The sequence below is a fragment of the Pyrgilauda ruficollis genome, unplaced genomic scaffold, assembly GCF_017590135.1.
Source record: "Pyrgilauda ruficollis isolate IOZ18807 unplaced genomic scaffold, ASM1759013v1 scaffold11, whole genome shotgun sequence".
Taxonomy (NCBI): Eukaryota; Metazoa; Chordata; class Aves; order Passeriformes; family Passeridae; genus Pyrgilauda; species Pyrgilauda ruficollis.
The window spans coordinates 184,624-201,829 of record NW_024509210.1 but is presented as its reverse complement, the minus strand read 5'-3'; the positions used below and the strand labels follow the sequence as shown (position 1 = coordinate 201,829).

Below are 17,206 nucleotides of genomic sequence, written 5' to 3'. Positions count from 1 at the left end.
AAGGAGGCTGAAAGGGGAACATGAACAAACAGCTTTTAAACCATCAATTAAAAAAAAAAAAGATGTTTTTAGCAGTACCAAGAGATGCAGCACTTGGATGTGATCAGACCCACAGGCTGCAGCTTATCAGCATTTTACAGTTAAAAACCATGTGGTAGAAAAAGCAAGACAGCTATAGCTTTATCCAAGGACAGATTTTTCTGTCCCATGCACACACTGCAATATCTGTGTTTGGACTAGTTTCTGACACTCTTCCTCTCCAAGCATTCCTCACCAGTGAATTTTCTGATGAAAACACCCAGAAATCACCTGCTACCATGCAAAGCAGCATGCTCAGGAGGTGTAAAAACATAAAAGTTAATGTAAATTAATATTAAAAATTAAAAGTTATTTTATTAAAAATAAAAATTAAAAAGTCAAATAGAAAATAAAAGTTAATTTTCTTGGGTTTAGTGAAGCCATGCTTATCTTCACTTTGATAGAATAAATCTCCACCTCCATCCATGCACTCTTCCTGTTTTTATTAAAATCCTGAGTGCAGTTTTCCTTGCAGAGTGGGTGAGTGGGAGTGTGGAGCACAAGTAAACCCTGTCTCTGCACGTCACAGTTGTGAAACACATTCTAAATAAAACCATATGCTCTCAGAAGGAAAATTTCATCTCTCTCCCCTTTTGCTGCCTGCTCAGGTCGGCCCCAGCGCAGGGCTGAGGGAATGCAAATACATTTATAGAAAGGTTTGATGAGAAACTGATAAAAAACACACTCATTTCTTTATTCATTCTGCAGGGTGAATGCACAAGAGACTTAATTTTAAGAAGAATTCCATTATTTGGCTGCTTCTCTTGTGTTATCCCTTGAAACAGTTGGGAATTGGTGTCAACTGGTACCTGTAATGTTTTAGTCTGAAACTTCAGTGCTTTTCAGATCATCTCATGATGATGGGGAGGAAACAAACAAACAAATAATCACCAATCCACTGTTCTAGCAAAAAAAACAAACCTTAATAACAGATTTCTTCTAGAGCTGGTTAAAAGTTCTGTGGTTTGTCCTCACATTTAACACTTTAATGATGCCCTGTGTGGCTCTCAGCTATGAAATTTAACAAGCCATTCTGTTAATTCTTTGTAACATTTTGCAAAACACGCCTGTCGTGCCACAGAAATAACTGACCCCACGTTCTTCTTTTTCATTCCTTATTTTCTGTCCAAATACCTGCCTTGGTGACACAGAGAGACTGACCCAGGAACTTGGGGAGCAAAGATAAACCACCTCATTTCTCTCTCCTACCAGGACTTCTGGTGATCAAAAGCACACCAAAGGGGAAGTGCCAGAACTTTTTCTGCTCTGTATAATATTTAATTTCCCATTCTGGGTTATGCAATGATCTCTCCCACGAGCAGTTTTCTTCCCTGGGCCTGCACTAGGTATTTTGGACACATATAAAGCCCACTGTGTGATACCTTCTTCCTCCCGTCCTTTGGCATCTCAGCTGTTGGTCTCAAAAAAAAAAAAGGGGGCAAACCCAAAAGCAACACCTTCCAATGCTGCAGTTGTGGAATGATGGAAAAAAGGGAATATTGGGAAAGCAAGCCGGCAAGTCTGAAGGGCCAGGTTGTTCAGGAGTCCTCATCAAACCTTCATCTGTGTGATCAGCACTGACTCCCAGGCTCAGACACTGATAAAGGGAAGATAAACTTCCCCCCAGGCTGAGGCTGCTCCGTCGTGCAAACCACAGCCCCACTTCAGAGCTCTGACAGCTAAATGTTGTTAAATTACTAAATTTCCAGCAGTAACAGGGATTTTTGCTTGTTTTTCAAGCAGCTTCCTCGCCCGGTTTTCAGACCTACCTAAGACATAATCACTACCAGAGACGGCTAAAATAATGAAATTAAATTCAATTAAAGCTGTGTACATTTGTAATGCTTCACCCACAATCAGTTTCACGTGGCTTCGACTGGATCGCATGTTCTGGGTGTCTTGTCTGGTTTATTTCTTTTGTTTTATCACACATTCTTTCATTTTGAGTCCTGTCTCTCCTGTCACGACTTTCCAAAGGATTTAGACAGGCAGCCAAGCATGCAGAGCACATGTTCTGGAAGCACAGATAAATTAAACAAGCTGTACCTGACTGCAGCTGGCCCCTCCTCTGCCATAATTTTGCCAACTTTCACAAATTAGACACACAATCAAGTGCACAGCTTAAAAAACCTGGATCTCCACTCTCTTTTTTTTTAGCTTGCGAGAAGGGAAGCCACGGCTAACAAATCCTAATGCACAAAAAGTGACACAGTGGAGGGGGGAAAATAAAAATATGATTCCTTGAAAGTTATTGACAGATCAGCTGCAACCTACCAGAGGCTGAAAAAAGATACCAGATGGAATAAAAGATCCTTGCTATTAGTGCATCATACCAAATGCTGGATTCTAAAGCCAAACCCTGCCCTCCTCCTGCTGCAAGGAACTGTTTCTTGGAAAATTTTATTGATGGTGACTATTGGTTCTAATAGATAAATGTGACAAAGGGGAAAAAAACCCCAAAACAAAGCAGAAATACTGATGTCGTAATACACCGTCCAAACCTCCCTGCCTTACAAATCCCATCAATTTTAAGTGAGTACCACGCAGGTACTCACTTAAAATTGAACCTTAAACCCCCACAAATTGTTATTAATACTGAGTACCCTGACATTTGACTTTACCGTAAAATACAAGAGATAACAAAAAAAAATAGTGGGGAGATGATAGGATTTCAGGATTAATGGCTGAAGGAAATATGACAGAAAAGAACAAATTCTAACTGAAAACACACCAAGTAAGAATGTCTCTCATTGCCTACAAACACACATGGATCAGCAGCACAGCTCCACTTCCAGCAGACTGATGCAGGCTTAAAAAACACAAAACAAAACCCCACTGATGTAAAGCCCAGTTCAGGCCAGCAAACCACCTGGAAATCCCGCTTAGGATCCAGAACTACCAGAGTTTTTTGAGCACTGAAAAGACATGAAAGCCAAACTTTTTCCCAAACAAGCCTCAAACCGCTCCCAAGGAAGTGTCAGACCCCATCCCTGTGGATTACTGAGGCATTCTACCACCTCCTGAGGGTTAAAAAAAAAAAGAACTGATGTGTTACATTTATTTTCCAAACACCTGCTGGAGTTTCAGGGCCCGAAGCAGCAAAGGTGTGGTGACTGTCACCAACAGGCAGGGAAAATCACAAGGAATTCTGAACCAAGGGGCAAAAACTTGGAGGAGTGAAGTATAAAAAGTCTGCCACAACTGTGGCCTCTCCCAGGATTTTAAGTAGAATGCAAATGGAGACTGGGATGCCTTCCTGGAAGCATCCTGATAGCACCAAAATATGTCATTTATTAGTTATATATATATATATATATATATATAAAATATATATAAATATATAAATATATATTTATATATTAATTAGATTAAAATAATAATAAAATAATATATGTAATAGATACATCCTATATATTATATAATATAGAATTATATAATATTGTTGTGTAATATATATTATTATATGTATATTACATAATATATAATTATGTAATAATTATATATTATATAAATTTATCTATTTCTATTCATATTATTATATAACATTTAAAAGCCTGCTATAACCATGGCCTCTCCCAGGATTTTAAGCAGAATCCAAATTGAGACTGGAATGTCTTCCTGGAAGCATTCTGATAGCACCACAGATATGTCATTTATTAGTTATATATAATATATAAATAGATATATTTATATATTGATTAATTTAAAAATTAATAAAATAATATTTATATAATAGTTACATCACTTATATAATATATAATTATATAATAATATTATTATATAATATATATTATTATATGTATATTACATATTATATAATTATGTAATAATTATATATATCATATATTTATATAACTTTTAATAAATTTATAGATTTCTATTGGTTTCTATTTATATTATTATATTTATTTTATTTATTACATTCATATATAATATAGACTATTAGGTATATAATAAAATATTATATATATATTATACAAATATATATTATAAAATTAATAATTATATATCATATATAAACCATATTATATATTATGTCATATATCATATATTATATCATATCATATACTCATATATTATACCATATAATATTATATAGTTACATATATCATATCATATATATATCATATATATAGTTATATGATTTTATATAGTTATATATCATATATTATATCATATATTATATCATACAATATTATATAGTTATATAGCTATATGATATAAAATAATATAATATAGTATCATATATTATAGAAAGTTATATGATATAAAATACTATAATATCATACCATATCATATCATACTATGTTTATATGTATAATTATTCACCTCTTTCCAAGTGTGCAGATGCTGACAGATGCTGCAGCAGCAGCACGAGGCAAACAGACTTACACTGACATCTAAAGGTGTCATTTACCATACGATGCCCTACAAAATGTCTGCAAAGGGCCAGCATCTTGTAAAAAGCTAACAAGAAGAAATACCAATATTTAATTCTTACAATGAGCGTCCAAGGCAGGCTGGACAGGGCTTGGAGAAATCTGGAACAGAGGAAGGACCAGGCTGGACAGGGCTTGGAGAAACCTGGAACAGAGGAAGGAGTCCCTGCCTATGGAATGAGATGAGCTTCAAGGCCCTTCCCAAACCATTCTATGATAGTCTGCACACAAACCCCAATTTTGAGGCAAATTTCCTTGTTTCAGTAAGAATTATGTGGTGTTTTCTTCCATCTAGAAAACTCAGCTTTGGCTAAATTCCGTCTTAGGAAAGATGCGTCTTTTCCAAGGAGCTGGGCACAAATCCTAGCTGTAGTTCAGCCACTTGAAACCAAGTGGTCGTTTCAAAGTCAGTATTTTTCCCTGCTTTTAAGTTGGTTTTGAGCATAAGAAAACGTGAATGCTGGTTTTGCAAGCAGCACGGCTCAAATCAGAATATATGAAAAGGTCTCTCATCAGTGATCCTAAACACATCTCCCACTGTGCCAGAGAGAAAGGGACATGGAAACAGACAGCAAACCTATTTATTTGTGCTTTTCAAACCCAGCCAACACCTCCTTGTTCTGCAGTCACTCAACAGCCTGTGAGACACTTCAACCACTTGCTGCCTGCACACAGTTCACTGAATAAAATTTATTTTCCTGCATTTCCATAGGCATGCAGCCCACTCTCCCTCAAGTATAAATCCAGTGGGAAGGGAGCAGTAAATCCTTCTTTAAGGAGAGGTGTACACCCATCCTCTGTGCCTCTGCAGAGTCTCGCCACTCAGCCATATCCTGGCAGAGCTGCATTTCTAAAGGGTGACTTTGGGAATAGAATTGGAGGCTCCTGGTGCATCAGGGCTGACTCTGGAAAGCCTGATCTGCAGGTCCCTGGTTCTGTGGAATAAATCAAGCGAAGAGAGTTTTAATCCATTTCAGTAAGGTTCTTTAAATGTTAAATCATTTGTGGCAGCAGAGTTCACTGCTACAACAGGAGGTGCTTCATCAGCAGAGTCAATAAAGGTGACCAATCACACCCTCACTCCTCACCCAGCCTATCCCATTTCCTAAATTACACCAGCCCTTGAAGAGAGCTTGTTTCTCTTTTTTTAAACAGTCAAAGTGCTTTGCGCATCCCTGACAAGGTGGGTAGAGGAGGGAATTCAAACCCTAAGGAACAGCAAGGCAACAAGTAATGAACTCTGGCTTCCAAGGCAGCACAGGTAAATCCAAAACCATCTGTAACATCTCACCTGATGGCTCAGGAAATCATTTTTGATTTCTACAAAAGGTGTCTGAGGGTGAGTTATTCCTAAGGCTTCTTTAATCCAAGAGCACACCAGCATTCCTGGAAATTACGAAGCCGAGTGTGGAGAGCTGACAGCAGGCTCCACACAAAATTTAGGTTTGACTCAATGGAGCCAAAACCTCATTAGGTTTAAAATTAGTATTTTTTTCTCTGCTTTAATCCAGATGTGGACCACAAAAATAACTGAAGAGTTCACAGACGTGTCCGTGGGAGGTAAAGATAATCTTTGTAAAGAATGGTCTCAATTACAGTGATGGGAGTGGCCAGCAACTATTAAAAAATCCTCTAGAAATCCACAAAACCCCATCCAGTCCAGAGGCACTGCCTAAGCTATAAGAATACATTTAGAAAACATTGTCCAGTGAAGGCTTTTGTCTGCCTACTCGATTGCAGCACTAAAAAATAAATAAATCCCAAAGCAAGCAATTAAATGCAAGGACTCCTTGCAAACCTGCACCAGACTTTTCAAGGGTTTTCAGCTCTATAAAAGCCACAGTTTGAGTGGCAGATTTCACATCAAAAAGAAGGCTGTAAAGTCCAAATCAGCCTGTGGTCACCTTTGCACCTTTCTGTCTCTCAAGTGTGCCCAGAAGGTCTGGTAACAGGAAAGGAGGAAGAGCTTTCCCAAATATATTTTTCCAAAAAAAAAAAAAAAAAAAACCCTGAGTGAAAAACTTCAAATTTAAAAAAAAGGATTTTATTCAAAGGGAGAGGTGACCCATAACATTATCCTACATCCCAAAACCAACCATCAAAACCATTTTAGATTTAGGATCTTAAAATTCAAGGCTGGTAAAAATGCCCTAACTGGACCTCCTGAAGAATGAGATCTTATAGCACATCCCAGGCTCCTACAACACAACAGAAACCAGCAGTTCATTAAACACATGTCCCACAAGACACAAATAAAGAATTTTCAGAATTGCTCAGTTTGGTCTCATTTTTTGGCAAGGAACTTTTTTTTCCCCCCACCCCTTCCTTTTAGGCTCATGGCAAAGAGCAGCTTTGGAAAGATTTCTCCATCTGAACCTAACCCCTGGAGAGAACCAAAGACTGGGAAAAACTGAGAGGTATCTGTGTTTATGGTTGGGATAAACAAACTTCAGAGCATTTATTTGTTCTGTTCCAAGTATGTCCTGTGCTCAAATACCATCACCTTTATTATCCAGAAAATAAAACCCCACTTTGTGCACACGGCTGATCTTTGTGCACGTTCAGCTGTCCGTGGTCCCATTCTCTATTTTGGGTACTGGAATGACACAAAAGAGCTAAAAAAGCATCAGATAAAGTCTGTGACCAAGAGCCCTGGTGCTGATGGACCCTGCCAAGCCAGCCCAGGCTGCAGTGGCAGGAGAAGCACATCCAGGTTTAAGGAATTACAAACAGCCACGTCAGGCAGACTTGAAAGCGTCAGCACACAAAAAAAAAAAACTTTTTTTTCCAAACCAGCCCAGCTAAATCAGCACAATCTGCTGCCAGTTTAACGTGCAGGTGCTCTGAAATCCCTCCTGGGACTGCACAGGAAACCTGAGCTTAGGACTCAAACCACAGAATCACCAGCATTCAGAGCGCTCAACCACTCTCCCAGCCCCTGAGCTGCTCCCTGCCCTTGCTGGAAGAGCAGGATGTGCCAGCAAGTCTGTGGGCCACATGGTGAACTGAGGATCACACCACTGAGCCTGCTAAAAATAACTTCCCCCACCCTTTTTTTGGGGGAGAAAGGGCGGGGGGAGCATGTCTGAGATCCCACAGACAGCTGTGCTGCTGCAGCTGGAGGTGGGGCAGGACAGGAGCAGGGACTGCTGGAGGAAATGCTCCTGCCACGTCTCCAGGCACTGAAAGGTGATGCTGTGACACAGCAGGACTCACCTTCCCTGCAGGGTGACTTTTTGAGAGCTGGCACCCTGGTCTGGCCAAAGGATGGGCAGCCCTGGAGGGGGAACCACGCCTGAAGAGAAGAAGCTGCGTATTTTGCTCTTCCAGCAAATTGCATCTGGTTTTCCTTCAGTTTTACCCTGACATCTGTCAAATAAAGAGTTTCAGCTCTCCACCCTCAGCTGACAACACCAAAATGCAAAGCAGCCCTTTATCTAATACAGACTGGATGTCACTCTCCTTTCCAAGCACGTGGGGTTTAATCCACACACTGCCCAGAGGGAGAGGGTCACTGGCATCAGCGCGTTTGACAGGTTTCCAATGTGCTCAAGAACTGCAGAATAAGCCCATTATAAGCACTGTAGATATTTAAAAAAAAAACACCTAAAAGCAGACTAGGTTTCCAATGTGCTCAGTAACTGCAGAATAAGTCCATTATAGGCACTGTAGATATTAAAAAAAAAAAAAAACACCTAAAAACACACTAAGCCAAACACACACTGAAGAATACACACGGCCTACTTTGACTTTTTTTTTCTCTCCTCCTGATGTGCAATTCCAGCTCAGGCAGCCTTTATTTTTAGAAGTACTCCCTCAGAGAGGCTATACCCAAGCTGCAGCAGGCAGTGAGCACAGAGGAGCCCTGCCCTGCTTTGAAGGCTGCCAGAGAGGTTCTGGAGGCAGCAGCTCCTCCTCAGACACTGCCCTGCTCCCCAGGGGTGCAGCGCCACCTTCGCCCTCCCTCACGCCCGTCAGACCATCCCAAGAGCAAATCCTCGACAATAACAACAAAAACAACCTCCCCAAAACCAAACCAAAACAGCCTCCCAAAAGGAGGGCCATGGAGATGATCTGAGGGAGGGAGCAGCTCTGCTGGGAGAGCTGGGGTTGTTCAGCCCGGAGAGGAGAAGCTCTGGGGTGACCGAATTGAGGCCTTGCAGGGCCTGGAGGAGCCAACAAAAAAGATGGAGACTCCTTACAAGGGCCTGGACACAGGGAATGGCTTCAAACTGGAAGAAAGTAGGGTTAGATGGGATATTGGGAAGGAATTGTTCCCTGGCAGGGTGGGCAGGCCCTGGCACAGGGTGCCCAGAGCAGCTGTGGCTGCCCCTGGATCCCTGGCAGTGCCCAAGGCCAGGCTGGACACTGGGGCTTGGAGCAGCCTGGGATGGTGGAAGATGTCCCTGCCCATGGCAGGGGTGGCACAATGGTTTTTAAGGTCCTTCCAACCCAAACCATTCAGGGATGGCATGACAGAAATCTCCATCGCCCCGCTGGACTGGTGAGATCTCCTCCCAGCAGGGCCCAAAACGCTGCTGGGCAGGGTTTGGGGCAGAGCTGGCAGCAGCAGAGGGACACGGGGACTGGCAGCCTGGCCCTGCATCCCAGCAGGGAACAGCTCTCCCTGAGTGCCAGGGGTGAATCCTGCCCCAAAACCCAGCAGGACACGAGGGTTTCCTGCACAGGGATGGATGCTCCATGACCTGCTGCAGCCCCAGTATTGTCTTTGGCACTCCCATGCCAGGGATCACCCAAATTTACCACACACCCTTCCCCTGCCACAGCCTCAGGCAGCACTGGGTGCTCTCCAGCCAGGTTTTAAAAGGAGCACAACCAAGAACTCCTCCAATTATGTTTCCAAAAAAGCCCAAATATTTCCACATTGAGGCCTCAGCTCCCTGATAAGCAACTAACAAATCAGTGTACATGTTTACAGTGCACATTTCAGATCTGTTAGGTAATGAGAGCTCCAAGCTGGATAAGCCCTGCTTAGATTGCTTGGAACTGGAAGCACAGAATTCCAAATTTATCGTCGTGCTATCCAAAAATAAACACATTCACTCAGCAAGGACTTGTGACTCGTGAAAAATTATCAGAGTTTTGTGCTTTCCTAACTTACATTATAAAGCCTTCCCACGCAAATACAGCCCTATTTCACTTGTATCTTCTCATCAGCTTGTATTATTTAAAACATGTGGGACATTCACACAGATGGAAAAAAAAAAAAAATAGGTCAGGCTCGAAACAAAAGCCAAGCCATCCTGTTTTATTAGCAGCTTAAACATGCAGAACTGTAATTTGAAATTCCAAGGAAAGCAACATAATGAAAACATTCTGAACGCACAAATAATAATTAAAAAAAAAAACTACTGCAAATCACTGCAACCTTAAATTGCCATGTTGCCAAATGCCTTAAACTAAAAACCAGAACTGATAAGAAGGCTTCTCCAACTGATATGAAAATGCACGGAAAGAACTACACTGCTCAGTGATCATATGGAATTTGGGCTATAAATCTAGGATTTTTCTAACATCAGCAGCCTGTGTAACAGTCCAGCACCTTTGAAATACCGTTGGACAATGAACAACTTGCAAAATCTTGTCCTTTCTTTTGCCAAGATCCTACTTTTAAGTAAATTTATTCCTTTCCTTGAACTGACATTACAAACCTCAGAAACATTTATTCATCTCCCTTTTATCTGCTGCACAACCCCAATATTTACTAGCAGAATACGTAAAGCCCAAATCAGTGCAGTGAATTTAATTTAGTTATTCAAGCTGAATGTCCCAAACATCATTTGATTGCTGCCACCTATTGTTGTTCCAAACATGTTGCAAGGAGTTAACCCTTTATGCAGCAGCTACTGGATGTCATGCTGGAAGTAATTCTGGCTCTGCTGCTGCTAAATATGCAACTAAATATGCAACTGAATAATTAGCATCTATTTGGGTGTGATAATTGTAGAAATAATAAATAAAGGCTGAAAATTAAGGTGAATTTTATATATATATATATATATATACACTCACACACACAGACACACACTGCTTATTACATTATTTATATCTATTTTTTAAAATTGGGCATGTTTACACACTAATTTCTCCATTAATCTAAGACTTGGCTTTTCTCTCACAAGATAAGTAAATCTGGAACATTCATTTTTCACACAGCCCATATGAAATGGTCACTTTAGGTTGCCAAAGGCCACTTAATTCTGTCTCCTCCTAAACACAAACGGCTGCTCCACAATGATATCATGTTCAGGCTCATCTAAGAGGTTAAAGGACACAAAAACTATCCAGTCTAGTTTAGTCTGCTGAGTTCAAGTATTCAAACAGCAATGTAAAATTTGAGAGGCTGTTTCAAGATATTAATTTTCCGAGTATGGTGTAAATAAGTGAAAATTGTTTTCAAAAAAAATGGGGTGGGGGGCAAAAGACCTCCTCCCTCAGACAGGAAAAGATGAATTCCAGAGGGTTAAATTCCCACCTCTGGCAAGTCATTTGAACTCTCCAATTCAGGCTCAAATGTCAAAAGCTAATTCCAGCCCTCACTAATGGATCAAAGCATCCCCTACCCCACCCGGCTGTTCCTTTGCTCCTTCTCCTCTCCTGCAGCCTTTAGCCACACATTAATGCCAGCAATGCCTCACCACAACCCATTTAAAAATTCATCTGGCTTTCAACTGGGAACTCAATTATACCCAAGTGGCTCAAGAGGGTCCTGGCACAGGTCTCCAGCCAAGCACTTCAACCCCTGGCAAAACTGCCCCAAAAAAGGGAGCAGCTGAAATGGGACAAGAAAAGGGGGATGTGGTAGAGCTTTAAATCCATACATGGGTTTAATAAATAAATGCCCCTGATGAAGGAGCTGCCAAAGCAGGGATGTGACACCAGAGCAGCAGGAGCAGCCAGAACTCGTTCCTTTAACACCCCTCATCCCAAACCATAACAGCCACTGGGATTAACACTGTCCAGGCAGATTTTTCAGTTGGCTCCAGAGTCCTTCTTCTATACAATAAGGGCCTCCCAGGGAATACTCCCAAATCCTGTCCCCTTCCCTTTAAGCCGCCCGCGGTGGCGGAGTGGCCGCACGTGACCCTTTGCTGGCCACACAGGAGGAAGCCCTCCTCTTCCTCCAGCTCTGCACATCTCCTGTTCCATCTCACAGCAGCAACAGAGCCCTGTCACCCGCAGTGACAGCCAGAGGGAAGTTTCCAACAGGCAGCAGGAACCTCCCCTTCCAGGAGCAGCTGGAATCGCTACCGGGAATGCACAAACATGGCTCCTGCTAGAATCCGATTTTTGCCCCTAGATTTGGGAGACCAGAGCGTACAATTGACTAAAAAGTGTCAGTGTGGAGGGGAGAGAACACCCATTCCTTCCAGCAGCTGTCAGGAAATTGCATCTTAAATCCCAAGCGAGGTGAATCCAGGGAAAGCTCCCTTCTCTGCCAGCAAAACTCGGCTCTCTGACACACAACCAAAACAACGCTGAGATTTACACACAGCGATGCACCCGAGCCTCTGTAAGTCAAAACAGAGCTGAAACTGCACCCTGCTCAGGCTCTGAAACACCCTCCTCAGCTGCTCTTCCCCACACTTAGCTCTCAGCCTAAAGAACCAGGAGTAAAGATACCCATGGCTCCAATGCCAAGGAGCTCTGGGGCAGGGGGAGTCAGTCCTGCAGCCTGAGATGCAGAATGAACAGCTGGATGGACATCTGGAAGCTGGTCTCACCCAGGGAACAGGCAGAGAGGGGAAGAGAAACAGGAAGAAGGGGAGGAGAAGACAAAACTTGCTGGATTCCCTCAGATAAAAGTCAATCCTGCAGTTACACAGAGTATGAAGAGAGGATGTTGTGGGAAGCATCTGACAGCTCCAGCTCACCCAAGAGCAAGTGAAATGAGCTGTTCACCTTAATTACACCTTTCTGAAGGGGAGCTGCCTGCTTTCTGGACAAGAAAGGATTTAATTACCCCAAGAAAAACAATTTGCAAAGACATCAGTGCCAGCTGGGGAAGGCCTTAAGATGCAGACAGCAGAAACTCAGGAAGGCTCTGAAAAAAAACCCACTCCCTCTACTTTTCTTCTCTTCTACTTTTTATTTCTATTTTTCTATGCTATTTCTTACTATATTTTCATTTCTTTCTATTAACCAGACAATCACAGTAAGGACAGGATGGGCCAGACCCACCACTATTTTCCAGGGTAAATGGGAGGCCTCATGAAACAGCAATTAGCAGAGAAGTCCTGTTCTTACAGAATATTCACATATTTAGGCACAAAGCTTAAAATCAGAGGTTGTAATGAAGATCCTTCTCTTTACAGAAATGCTCAAGAAAACTTGTGCAATTCAGTAACTATTTGCAAGCTGCACAGAGACAAGCCCTGCTTTAGAAGTCAGCAAAAAAATTAAAGATCAGATTCAAAACTGACTCATCCATTTAGGTATTTTATGCCATCAAAACACGTATGGCCTTGAAATTACCCAGCTCTTATCATTTTCCAACCTGTCCCGATGGAATAATTAAGCCGCTCAGACGGCTGAGTGTTATTTTTTGCTTCACAAGATGCTCAAATGCTATTTTAAATTCGACACCTGCCACCTTGAGGGCCCAAACTTACTGTTCACAATGTCACCTTGCAGCTGCAGAATCTGTGGGACAGGCATGGTGAGAATTACCACATCAAACTGCTCCGGGGGCCCAGCTTTCCTGGAGACTTCCCACCTGCCATCCCGCAGAGAGATGTGAGTTACGTGCTGCTCATAGGACACGTCTGCACCTGCGTGGGAAAAAGCAGCAGCTGAATACCTTAAAGCAGGGAATTCCATAGGGAAAATGCACACAGACAGAGTTATTACAAGGGGGAAAAGGGGGAATGGCTTCCCACTGCCAGAGGGCAGGAATATAGCTAATTATTTACAAGGTTAGGGTATAAAAAACAGCTGATTAAAAAAAAAATGAAATCAATTGCAGGGAATGCCAAAGCTTGACTATTCTCTCAGCTCAAACTTTTCTAAACAGGGTTAAATAAGTCATTGAACTGCACACGTGGTTGTGCCACATGGCATCTAAGGCAGTAGTTAGAGAGTTTAAACTCATTTCCCAAAGGACTCTCCACCCAGGCTCACATCCTTTCCCCAAAACACAGGGTGGAGCTCACCCCTCTGCCCCCAGCTACACAGCAGATGTTCTATTGTTACAAAGACTTTTACACCTGCAGGACTCGGAAACTCACCGAGCTCACAGACACGTTTATCCGCCCAAGCGACTTCCAGACATACATAAACCAACGAGGAGCGTTAACACCCTCATCAGGGATTTAAATTCAAAGGACCGTTCAAAGGCACCGCCAAAAACACAGCCATTAAAACCTTTCCCTTCACACAAAGGCATCCAAAGGCACTACCTGACTGCTCCAAATAGTACTTGACAACCGAGGAGATGCCCTGGGGTGCCACGTAATTGCGGGAGCCTTCTCTCACCACCATTCCTTCCACGGGAGCGGCCAGTGGCTTCAGGATGCCGTGAGTGACAAGCTCCTCGTAGAAGCTAGAAAGGAAGAAATACACAGTAAATACAGATGAATACACGGAAATACACATGAAAACTCGCTCTGTTTCTTAATCAAAGTTAAGACCAGCCAGAATTTTAATAGGCTGCACTTTACGGCAGGTTATGCACAAATGCAGCAACAAAACAACAAACTGCCTTGCTATTGCATTGGGCCTGGCATTTTACCTGAGAGCAAGGCTACCTGTGATGGAACTACCAGCAACTTGACTCGGAGGCAGAGGAATACACAGCATTTCCCTAAAGCTCAGAACAGCAGCACGAACTCCACAGCCGCTGCGGAGCACAGGAATATACAAGTGCCCGAAACGCACCTGCCTTTTCGCTGCTTCCCAGGCAAACTTTGCATTTTCACACCGCTGCTACACCTCCGTCCCCTTCCCCAAGGTACAGGCGAGCTACCCCTGCACCTTTCATCCTAACCTACACCCTTCCCGGCTTTCACCCTCCACTCCTGCCCGCAAATCCCGCAGAGAGGGCAGCGAGCGAGCGGCTGCGGGGGTTTGGGGGCTGGCAGGGGTTAAAGCACCAGAGCACGGACCCCAGCAGCGGGGTCCCTCCGTGTCCCCACGCCGGGCCACCAACCCCTCCCGACCCGGCACGGCAGCGCTGGGGGCGGGATGGGATGGGATGGGACGGGACGGGACGGGGCGGGTCTCACCTGAGCCGCGGCCCCGCCAGCTCCGGCTCGCAGGTGACGAACTGCGCGCCCAGGTCAGCGCTGCCGCGGTCGGTGCGGGTCGTGCTCATGCGGCCCCCTGCGCGACACGCCACACATGACACCACACCACACATGACACCACGCCACACGCCAGGGCTCCCCCGCCCCGCCGGACCCACCTGAGCCCCGCGCCTTGTCCCAGACGGCCACTTGTCCCCGCGGGGCCCCGCGCAGCAGCGCCGCGCCCGCCGCGCCCGTCAGCCCCGCGCCCACCACCAGCACCCGCGCCATGGCCGCCGCGCAGGCCGGGCACCCACGGTGACACCGGCACCGACACGCCCCGGGACACGCCCCGCGGTGGGCGGGGCCTCCCGCGCGGCCGCGCGCCCCCGGGAGCGAGCCACGCCCATGGGCGGGGCGGGAAATAGCCACGCCTGCAGCCCGCACCTTAGCCACGCCTACAGCCCGCGCACACACCTGTGCTGGGCACACACCTGGGCACACACCTCTGTACGGGCACACCTGTGCTGGGCACACACCTCTGTATGGGCACACCTGTGCTGGGCACACACCTGGGCACACACCTCTGTACGGGCACACCTGTGCTGGGCACACACCTGGACTGGCACCTCTGTACGGGTACACCTGTGCTGAGCACACACCTGTATGTGCACACCTGTACACATACACACCCTGTACATGCAAGCCTGCCTGGTGCACACAGCTGGACACATAGACACCCTTGTGTCACACACCCCCACATCTCACAGCCCTGTGTCACACACACAGACACTCCTGTGTCACACACCCCCGTGTCACACACACCTGTACACAAACACACACCGCCATGTCACACACCTCTGTGTCACACACACACCTGTGTCACACACTTCTGTGTCACACACACCCCAGTGTCACACGCCCCTGTTTCACACACACATCCTTGTGTCACACACACTGGTGTCGCACACTCCTGTGTTACACACATATCCCTGTGTCACACACACCCACACACATACAGACACCCAGTGTCACACACACCTTTGTCACACACACACACCCGTGTCACACACACCCGTGTCACACACACCCCCATGTCACACACACCTGCCAGCGGTCCGGAGCTGGGTCTGCCCCACCCTCACTGAGCTGCCTCTGCCGTATCCACTCCTGCCCTGCTGGAGGTGCTCCCAGCAGGAGCTGTGGATGTGACACCTTCCAGAAGGCGCTGCTGTTTTGCAAGGAGCCGTAGCTGGCTGTGAGGAAAGCGGGATGCTGGGCCCGGAGCAAACAGTGCTGAGGGGCGGTGACACTGCGTGGTGACACTGCGTGGTGACACTGTGCAATGCCTCTGCCTAGGAAAACAACCTCCCGTGCCCAGAGCCCTGAGAGTGGGCAGCTGGGGAAGGATCTGGGTTGCTACCCTTACCCAGCTGCGCGGGTGGGAGGAGATGTTCCAGAAAACTTGTGATAGGATCGTTGTGGTATGGGGGACACCAGAAGCCGACACTTTGGCAGAGGTGTTTATCTACAGAGAGGTGTGAAGCTCTTGTGCCCGAGGCACAGGCAGGTGTCAGTGGTGCTCCCCTTCCAAGGGAGCTCCGAGCTGACCTCAGGGCAGGTGTTGTTTAATAGGCTCTTCCTGGAGAGAGGTGGGAGCCCCTGTCTCCCCTTCCCAGGTGTTGTGGGGCCCTCACAGAGGAGGACATGTGCTCGGCCTGGCACTTTTTTTCACAAAAATAAAAGATGGGCTGTATAAGTGACTGTCCAACATGTGAGAGTTTACAGCTGTGGATTCCCATTTGTGGGAGGTTTTCTCTTCTCAACACCGTTGCCCCCAAAAGAAGCCTCAGGAGGTTGTGTCCCCTCCTCAGCACCTCCTGCAGAGCTGGCACCTTGTCCTATTCCCTGCCTGCTGTGGATCCATCCAGATTCTGCTGTCTCCCAGAGGACCCGTGGGGTTGTACTTTGGCAGGGGATTGTCACCACCATTTGTCACCACCATTGCCGGTGTCTTTGTGAAAAGGAGACTTCTGAAACCTCATAATATTTGACCCACTGGCCACTGAATGGCTCTGTGTGGGAGATGTGCTTGGGAATGGTTGATGGCTCTGAGTGGTCACCTGGATTGTCACTGCCAGCTCGGCATGCCAGTGAGCTCAGCAGAGTCTCTCACATGTGGAAGCAGGCAGGAAAGCAGTCACAGAGTCATAGAACCATGGAATATCCTGAGCTGGAAGGGACCCACAGGGCTCATCACTCCAACTCCTGGCCCTGCCCAGACACCCCAACAATCCCACCCTGTGTGGAGCTCTGGCAGCCTCAGGGCTGTGCCCATTCCCTGGGGAGCCTGGGCAGTGCCCAGCACCCTCTCAGGGAAGCACCTTTCCCTGATCTCCAACCTGGCCCAGCTCCAGCCATTCCCTGGCCCTGTCCCTGTCACAG

General features: G+C 45.5%; 1 protein-coding gene across 3 annotated transcripts in view; it reads right to left on the bottom strand.

Annotated features, from left to right (window-relative positions):
• The window catches only part of RNLS (renalase, FAD dependent amine oxidase), a 55,022-nt gene extending 39,952 nt beyond the window's left edge, over window positions 1–15,070 (bottom strand). For 2 of the 3 annotated variants that reach the window (XM_041476083.1, XM_041476093.1), the window contains exons 1-4: window positions 14,941–15,052; window positions 14,762–14,858; window positions 13,937–14,079; window positions 13,151–13,309 (exon numbers count right to left, since the gene is read on the bottom strand). In XM_041476083.1, coding sequence (XP_041332017.1) covers window positions 13,151–13,309; window positions 13,937–14,079; window positions 14,762–14,858; window positions 14,941–15,052 — 511 coding nt within the window. Of the gene's footprint in view, window positions 1–13,150; window positions 13,310–13,936; window positions 14,080–14,761; window positions 14,859–14,940 lie in introns of all 3 variants that reach the window. The other variant, XM_041476076.1, reaches the window with a different exon arrangement.
• Between the last annotated feature and the right edge of the window lie 2,136 nt (window positions 15,071–17,206).